The 9,472-nt window shown below is 35.9% G+C and overlaps 1 protein-coding gene across 1 annotated transcript; it reads right to left on the bottom strand.

The window, feature by feature from the left end:
- Positions 1–5,709: 5,709 nt before the first annotated feature.
- On the bottom strand, positions 5,710–9,100 carry LOC121243662 (probable transcription factor KAN4). Its single transcript, XM_041141784.1, has 6 exons — positions 8,078–9,100; positions 7,899–7,975; positions 7,643–7,679; positions 7,265–7,382; positions 6,126–6,213; positions 5,710–6,012 (listed from the first exon to the last, which is right to left on the bottom strand). The coding sequence occupies exons 1-6, from the start codon at positions 8,568–8,570 to the stop codon at positions 5,812–5,814; spliced, it is 1,014 nt and encodes a 337-aa protein (XP_040997718.1). The 5' UTR covers positions 8,571–9,100; the 3' UTR covers positions 5,710–5,811.
- Between the last annotated feature and the right edge of the window lie 372 nt (positions 9,101–9,472).

Below are 9,472 nucleotides of genomic sequence, written 5' to 3'. Positions count from 1 at the left end.
GGACGTGGCCTGGAGGCCGTGCATGAAGTGGGGGCAGCGACAAGGGGATTAGGGAGTGCGGCTTGCAGCTTGGGTTGGCGTGGAGGGAATCATAGTGCGGCGTGGGGAAGAAGGCATGGGTTTGGTTTCGGCTTGAGGCTGGTTGTTCACGCTGGAAATCGACGCTCGGACTGGACACAATAAGCCTCTATATATAGACCAATGAAAACCCTAGATAAAGATAAAAGAAGAGACGTGCATGTGCATGTGCATGTGGGTGGATAAGGTTTGGTGCGTGTTTCAAATTCAAGAAGAAAAAATCCGGTAGAGAGGAGTTGTATTATGAAGAGGATTCATGGGTTTGGAGGGAAAAAAATAATAATAATAATGGAGATTTAACTCTAGGTTTATAAAAAAAATCATCTGATAATTTGCTTTAACTCATAAAAAAATTTTATCAGTAATTTATTTCTAAATAAAAGATCGGGCCGTTACAGGTTTCAAGTTTTATTGCCCTTCAAGTAATACCATTATTGAGATGTGTAATGCCAAATTCATTGCGGATATTTGGGATAGTGGGAGTACAAAACTCAGAGATATCCTGTTTGAAGATAAACAAATTGAAATACCTCTAATAAATATTGAGGGTGGTGAGATGGTCTCACCTGTCATAGTACAAGATGCAAAAGCATATCATCAAACCATTTATGAGTTGCCTCTAACTAATAAGGAAGAACCTGAATAGCCTCAACAGGAAGATCCATTAAGGAGATCAAGTAGGGAGAGGAGATCAACAATTCCAGATGATTATATTATTTTATCTCCAAGAGCATGAGTTTGATATAGGGTTGGAAGATGATCCAATCTCTTTCAATCAAGCTAATGAAAGCGCTAACTCCCAAAAGTAGAAGGGTGCAATGCTAGATGAGTTAAAGTCTATAAAAGACAATGACGTTTGGGACCTTGTCCAATTGCCTAACGGTACTAAACCAATTGGTTGTAAATGGGTTATCAAAACCAAACAAGATTCAAAAGGAAACATCAAGAGGTATGAAGCACGTCTAATTGCAAAAGGCTTTACTCAAATGGAAGGCATTGACTTTAAAGAGATCTCTCTAATTTCATCGAAAGACTCTTTTAGAATCATTATGGCATTTGTAGATCATTATGATTTAGAGTTTCATCAGATGGATGTAAAGACTGCATTTCTCAATGGTGACATTGAGAAAACAATATATATGATGCAACCAAAGGGCTTTGAGATTGATGAATCGAGTCATTTGGTTTGCAAATTAAAGAAATCCATCAATGGTTTAAAGCAGGCATCCCTTCAATGATATCGAAAGTTTGATCAAGTAGTTTCCTCTTATGGTTTTAAGGAGAATGTTGTGGATCAATGTATTTATAATAAGATCAGTGAGAGAAAATTTATATTTTTGGTGCTATATGTAAATGACATTCAACTAGCAAGTAGTGACATAGGCCTGTTACATGAAACCAATAAATTTCTTTTGAAACACTTGAAATGAAAGATCTTGGTTATGCATCTTTTGTGATAGGCATACAGATTCATCGTGACAGATCACGTGGTACAGTTGGCTTATCACAGAGAGCATATGTATGAGAAAATACTCCGTAGGTTTGGCATGATGCATTTGGAGATGCGCCCATTGCAAAAAGTGACAGATTAAGTTTGTTCCATTGCCCAAAGAATAATATTGAAAAGAAACAAATAGAAGACTTCCCTTATACATCAGCTGTAGGAAGATTCATGTATGCTCAAATTTGCACACGCCCAAACATTGCGTACGCAGTTGGAATGCTTGGCAAATATTTGAGTAATCCGAGCATGGATCACTGGAAGGCTGCTAAAAGGGTAATGCAGTACTTATAAAGACCATAAGACTCTATGCTCACGTATCGGAGTTCAGAACATCTAAAGATCATTGGGTTCTCAGACTCCGATTGTGTTGATTGCCTCGATAGTGGGAGATTCACTGTAGGTTATGTTTTCATATTAGTTGGATAAGCTATTTAATGGAAAAGCGACAAACAGACGCTTACAGCTTCTTCTACCATGGAAGCAAAGTTTACTACTTGCTATAGGGCATCCTGGTTGTTGAATTTTATCACCAGTCTTCAAGTCGTGGATAATATTGGCATGCAAAATTGTGCATTTGGGGATGCGCCCATTTCAAAAGTGACAGATTAAGTTTGTTCCATTGCCCAAAGAATAATATTGAAAAGAAACAAATAGAGGACTTCCCTTATACATCAGTTGTAGGAAGATTCATGTATGCTCAAATTTGCACACGCCAAACATTGCGTACGCAGTTGGAATGCTTGGCAGATATTTGAGTAATCCAAGCATGGCTCACTGGAAGGCTGCTAAAAGGGTAATGCAGTACTTATAAAGAACAAAAGACTATATGTTCACGTATCGGAGTTCAGAACATCTAGAGATCATTGGGTTCTCAGACTCCAATTGTGTTGATTGCCTCGATAGTAGGAGATCCACTTCAAGTTATGTTTTCATATTGGTTGGATGAGCTATTTAATGGAAAAGCGACAAACAGACTCTTACAGCTTCTTCTACCATCGAAGCAAAATTTACTGCTTGCTATAGGGCATCCAATCAAGCAATATGGTTGCTGAATTTTATCACCAGTCTTCAAGTCGTGGATAATATTGAGAATTCACTAAAGGTTTATTGTGATAATAAGGCCGCTGAGTTATATTCTAAGAACGACAAGAGTTCGTTAAAGTCTAAACACATTGACATAAAGTTTATTGTCGTAAGAAAAAAAAAAAGAATTTAGAATCATCATGTATCGGTTGAGTACATTAGTACAAATCTCATGATTGTAAATCCGCTCACTAAGGGCTTACAACCTAAAGTGTTTAAGGAGCATGTAGCTTGAATGGGAGTGGTTAGTCTTAGTGACATATTTTATTAGTAGGAGTTTGTCTAGTACATACTTGATTTATTCAACACTTACTACGATCGTGCTTTTAGTCTATTGATGATTCTGAAGCTATATTTCTTTCAAATTGTGATTATATATAAGGTTTGAAAGAATGATGTAGGGATCAGTTGAAAATAGACATGATAAAAACATTACTTGAAATTTCTATATTACACATTGATACTTGATCTATGTTGTTGATGATATTGATATTTGTGACTATGGATGGATTATGGATATTCAAACACACAACATAAAAATTAATCATAGCTCTCAAGATCATAGCAATATTGATCTGCTAAAGAAAAAAGGGGACGAGTTATTGTTCAAAACTCTAAATTAAATTATAATATCCTGACAAAAAACAGAAAACCCTGACAAAGAGAAAAAGTGAAAAAGATCAAGGACCAAGCACGTGTAGCAGTAAAAGATCTGGGACAAATCGAATAGTGAGAGGACATACTTCAGTGCCAGAATCTTCTTTCAGAAAAGAACATGTACAAATGGATTTATTATATACACATGCGTGCGTAATGATGAACAGTAAGAAACTTAGATGAATGCACCCAAAAGATTTTCAGAATTGGTAATTTGGGACGTGTGTGCAGCTGGCTGGTGCTCCCACAAACAGATCCTCTGTTCTCTAAATCGTACGTATTCTTCACAAAGGACAACCAGTCATGATGAACCCTATGAAAGATCCCTTAGTGGCTGTGCCTACAGTTTTTTCTTCGAAGATCTTTAAATAATCTCTGCAGCCATCAGTTTAGTGCAATTGTCAAACCACCAAAATTGCACTGATTTTTTTTTTCTGAATTAAAGCTGTCAGGATTGTTTTGTGGGCCGTGCGATGATCACAATGCCTAGCCAGCTAGTTCATGCATCGTGGTTGTGGTCCTGATCATGAGACCATGATCAATAAAATACTTCAAAGGTATTTTGTTTTCCAATGTCATCATGTATATACATCTCTATACATATATGATGTATTTAATAATCATATGATACAAAAACTCCATCATTTCATCACCTTTCCATGATTCAAACAGCTTTTAAAAGGGTTGTATTATTTGATTGTCTGTCAATGTGATTTACATCAAAAGGATTACGCTTTTCCATCGTTCCTATCCGAATTCTGTGACATAAAATGTGAGCTAGACAGGTAAACACATAAAATATATTTTTTAATATTTAAGTATCGTTTGGATAGTGAATTGAAAATATGAGATGAATTAAAATGAAAGTTGAAAGTTGAATAAACTACTATTTATTTATTATTGTTTAATATTATTATTATATTAAGATTTGAAAAAATTGAATTATTTATTATATTTTATAGAAAAATTTGAAAATAATTAGATAAAATGAAACACTTTTTGTATTCAAACGGAGCCTTATTGTACTTGTATGTGAGAAATACTAATTGTTCAATAAATACTTCATAGCGCATTAATCCATACATTTATATCCCCCTCTCTCTTAATTCACATCGCCCGAGAGTTTCAGATCTTGATCCTCGTCAAAGAACTTTGATGCTTACAATATTGGTTGAATTAATAACTTTATATATAGCTTTGCATAACTTTTTAGTTAACATAAACGATAAGAATCCAAATCGTTATATATTTTGTTATTTTCATCCTAAACGTAATGCATGTGTATAGATAGATAGTTAGGTTGTATTTAGTTGTGAAATTACCACTTGTCTCAAAAACTTACGTTGATGCATGGGAAGAGGTAAATTTAATTTTTTATTTTATATTCTTAAAACTTTCACTCAAGTTTGAACTCGATTTTCTCTTAATGAGTACGTCTAATAAGTAGAATATTTAATTAAATTGGGTAAAGTATAGAGTCAAGGTACTCAAGATTCCTATTCTGATATCATGTGAAATCATTAGTTGTTCCAAAAGTTCAAACTAATATAAAAATATAGATTTAATTATTTATATTATATTCTTAACATTAGCTAATATTGGAACTCATTAATCTGCCTTGATAAGTAATATCTTCTGTCGAATATTTGGTGGATATTAAAATTCCAATCCTAGGAGAAATTGAAACTCTTTTAAGTTCTAATGAACAATATTGAGCATAATTCAACCAACTCTAGACTTTAATTAGAAACATAAATAATATATAACTCCGTGATAAAAAGCTCTCAACTTGAATTAATTCATCATGCATCATGATTACGTCATAATTGGGTGTTCAAAGACATGTCGTTTCAATCGGATTAAAACTCATTCCAGTTTGGCTTACATATTCAACCCCCAAGAAAATATCATTGCATGACTTGTTTTAATGCAATGGACATTTTTCAAAGGTGCATTTAATTTTTTATGACGCATGGTATCTATTATTCAATTCCATGAATGAAGCACGAACTATTACACAAGTTGCAGCAGTACTATTAATTACTAGTACTGGTCATAGGAGAGAGAGAGAAGCTGGATCGATCGAAATTATTGTCGAAGATATCTTTAAAATTACCTTGACCCCACCTTTCCTTTATATTCAGGACCCAACTCCAATGGGTTCTGCCATGCATGGCCCTCGATCGAGTACCCGCCAGTACTATTGCATGGTCCCCAGGCTTGAAAATTTATCATTAGTTTTACGGAAATTTAGGTTTCCTTTTGATAAAATTATCGAAATTAAGAATCTTGTTCCCACACGGACTCCACTCCAGCAAAACCATGTCTTGTACGATACCAGTACTCATTATTCCCTATTCACTCCAGCAAAAGGCCTTTTCAATCGACATCAACTTCAAATAATATAAGAACAGAAAAGCATGAAGATTAGACGACGTCCATGATTTCTCTAGCTCGTAGGTAGTACTAGCACTAGCTAGTACTGTCGTTTAACATTTGAGAAGGGTCGTTAACTGATCATTTGAAGATTCAACGCAGTGCTCCATTTGCAGCCAGTTTGGCCTTCCAAGGGTGAACTCCAAATTAAGCAAGGTGTTCGATGCTGACATATTGGAGCTAGAATCCAGCAGGCGCCTCTCCTCCTTCACGCCATCTGCAGACACTACTACTGCATTCATGTGGCCGTCCGCCTATATACATATTTAAAAGGTGAAACTAACAGTATATTAATCACAAGAGAAAAACAATATATAAAAGATCAACATGTTTATGGTCTTGTCTTTGATGATACAAACATACATACCTTGGTATCGTTTGCCTTTAAATGAGAATGTGTCAAAGCATTTTCATGACGACTTGATCTATTAGTACTCCAACTGCTTGTCTGCATTCTGATCACATTTTTATAATATTGAGAGGATGAATAATAACAATATATAAGAGATAAGGACATGAACACAAGACAAAATATTCTGCAGCAAATTGCGGTTTGTTAATAGCACAGGTACTAAACCCGACCAAGAGATTTTTCATCCGTTTGGAACATTGATTAAAAATACTAATGAAAAAAGAATCCTTGGAAAAACAAACTGAAATCATGCTGAGAGATATTGCTTTGCTAAAACCAATTAATTACAGCACTACAAAAAAAAAAACAAGTATTTATCACAAATTATTTAAGATAAAAATAAACTCATTTTGATAAAAAATAATCATTTTTATTAGAAATAACCGATCATAAATAAACACTACAACAAATCATGAGCAAACTTCCATTCAAACTCCTTGTTTATCATGTTATGAACTTATGATCGAAGTTAATTATAATAATACTAATAGATAAAATAATTGTATATACCGATCATGTTGTTATTCCAGCTAGCATTATTAAACCATGAACCAATCCTCCGGGTACGTTTTTGTCAGATTCTCCACAGTGTCAGCGATAATGAAGTCAACAAAAAATGCCCAGCACCAAAGATCAAGATCATTTAAATATTCTATCGGCAAATTAAAGGCATGGCTAGCTATTACGACAGTCGTGCTCCCTATAGTTAATGTGAGTTGTGGCATTGCAGTCCTAATTCCTAGACCAGACCCTTGACTTTTAAAACTCATTGGGATCAATACCTTCAAAATCTAATGGATATGGTATTTAGAACTCGTTGAGATCGAAGGACTACCCTCACTGTACCTAGAGAACTCTACTAGCTATGCTATTTTTGCTCAATTCTATGAGTGGAGAAGACGACACACACCTCGTTGGACCCAAACAAAAAAAAAGAGTCCGATCTCCAATGCCTGTGTAGGCTTGCAGAAAATTATGTAACAAAAATTATATATTCATTATGCAATGAGTCTTCATGCACCTTACGAGAGAAAATTAAGCTAGGAAATTAATTAATTATAAGGGTTTTAAGAGGGATGTAAATGCACACACACCTTTGGAATATTTGTAGCGTTGTCAGTACTGGGTTAGGTTTCTCACAAGCTAATACCCCCTGATCCAAATCGACCAACCCTGGCCTTGGGTTCAAAGCAATTTCTGTCTGCACCTGACCTGCAATATTAATCATAGATAGAGCCATTGCTCTAGCTTTATCAGACACCCTTCTAATAATTCACGTGTACTAAGGTCAGTCCTAGCTAACCTATCTCAATTTTCCTTTTTCTTTTGGTCTAAAAATAGTTTGGAAACAGTGGATCAAATGATAGAGTTTCTGTCACACTTGGATAAGGAAGCTCTCCAACAAAGAGAATAATAGAATTCAGGAGAATAAATCTTAGGGGTACTCAAAGGGGGTGGAGTCCTCCAATTACCTGATCCTTTGTCAGTGCTCTTCACTGTTCTATACATCTGCATGAACACCGTGGAGAAAGAGAAAGAAAATGAGAAAATGGTCCACATTGCTAAGATTACACTCTAGACTGATCCCTATTTTCCATGCCCTTGTTCTCAATCCATCACTACATATGGAAAGATCTTGTCAACAAGAATAATATAGAACATGACAACCAAAAGAGCCAAAAGCAACTCTTAAATTCAAAGAAATGGAGATTGTACTCAGTAACCCACCTGCAAGTGACTCTTCACGTGAGCTAGGGTTAGATCCTTCACATTCATCAACTCTAAGACAGATTTCGGAGTCGCTCCTGTAAAACAGAAGATAATCACTTTTGTGCTAAGTGATGAGAAAAACATCAAAATAAACAGACGATGAATAATGAATATGTTTAGGAGTTGTCGTATATTACTTTCATGGCCACCAAGAAGTTCTACTGCGTGAACAAAGTGGGCATGGAGAGTCGTAGTCCATCTCATTCTAGGAGCTCTGACGCTTCTTTTCATCCCGCTAATCAATCTTGCATTTCTCTTGAACTCGCGGCCGCAGATTTGAGGTTGATGATTGTGCTGGTGATGATGGTGGTTTCTTGGTATTAATTTCATGGGTGGGGGACTTGAATCTGCCATTTCAAGTCCTAAGCTTAACATGGGCTCAAAAAGACCCAGATGATCATAATTCCTCTCTGGGTGGAAGAAGCCATTTTCATGGCTTAAATCACTCCCGCTGCTTCCGGAGTCGGTGGTTGAGCTCCTGTCGCTGTAGATTACTGCTTTTCTTGTACTTCCATCACAGCTGATCACTTTCTTAGCTTCAAAATCAGAAGCCGAAGGAGGGCTGATTTGTAAGGAGAGGTCAGGCAAGGGTGATGGAGGTATCATTATAGGGTTTGAGCCGAACAACATGAAGGTGGTGGAGATCTGGCTTAGGAAAAGATCTACTAGTTCTTATATTGGTGAAACAATAAAGGAGAGAGAACGAGAGAGTTTGGGGGTGTGAAGAGAAGAGGATCCAGCAGGAATAAACAGGTAAGTAAATAGAAAGCAAGATCGAGAGCTGAAAAGGAAGGCTATGACTATGGGTAGTGATTATATCATGAGTGCCTCATCATGATATATGTGAATTTTTGCGTTGTGTATATAAGGGAGAGAAGAGGAGGGTAATAGGCTTTTTAGTAGGATCCTAGTAGGGTTGATGAAGAGCAAAATATATGCAGAGACGGGAAAATAGCAGAGACTAGTCAGAGACTCAGATAAAAAAAAAAAAAGACAGCAAAAGATAGAGGAAACAGAGTTTCTTTGAACGAAGGTTTGAAGGGAAAAGTTAGAAGTTAGTGAAAAGGGGACGTTGTGCATTTATGGGTGCAGAGGAATCAAAGACCTTTCCAGAGAGAGAGAGAGAGAGAGAGATTTCCGGTTTTTTCCTCTCCTATCTTTGTAATAGAAGGATGCAAGCATATAATATTGGTGGTTTCTGCAGGTAATGGTAATTGGGACTCGAGAAACAAAAATGGCAACAGCTCTATGTAATAATGGACTCTCTCTCTCTCTCTCTCTCTCAGTCTCTCTACGTTGATGGATTGCGACCCATTTAAATTCCTTTCTTTCTTTTTTTTTTTTTTTTTTTTTTTTTTTTTCTTTCTCTATTTTATGTTTATTTCTTGTAATTAAGCTTTTAATTATTATAAATCGAATATTCCCATTTATTTTCATTCACGAGGACTGACTGCAGGCAACCAAAATATCCCTGTTCAAAGCTGCCCTATATAGTCATGGATTTCGTTTCTTGCTAGCTAGCTTGACCTAGC

This window comes from Juglans microcarpa x Juglans regia, chromosome 8D (assembly GCF_004785595.1).
Source record: "Juglans microcarpa x Juglans regia isolate MS1-56 chromosome 8D, Jm3101_v1.0, whole genome shotgun sequence".
Classification (NCBI taxonomy): domain Eukaryota; kingdom Viridiplantae; phylum Streptophyta; class Magnoliopsida; order Fagales; family Juglandaceae; genus Juglans; species Juglans microcarpa x Juglans regia.
The sequence above is the reverse complement of the archived record's forward strand: the minus strand, read 5'-3'. Positions and strand labels throughout refer to the sequence as shown.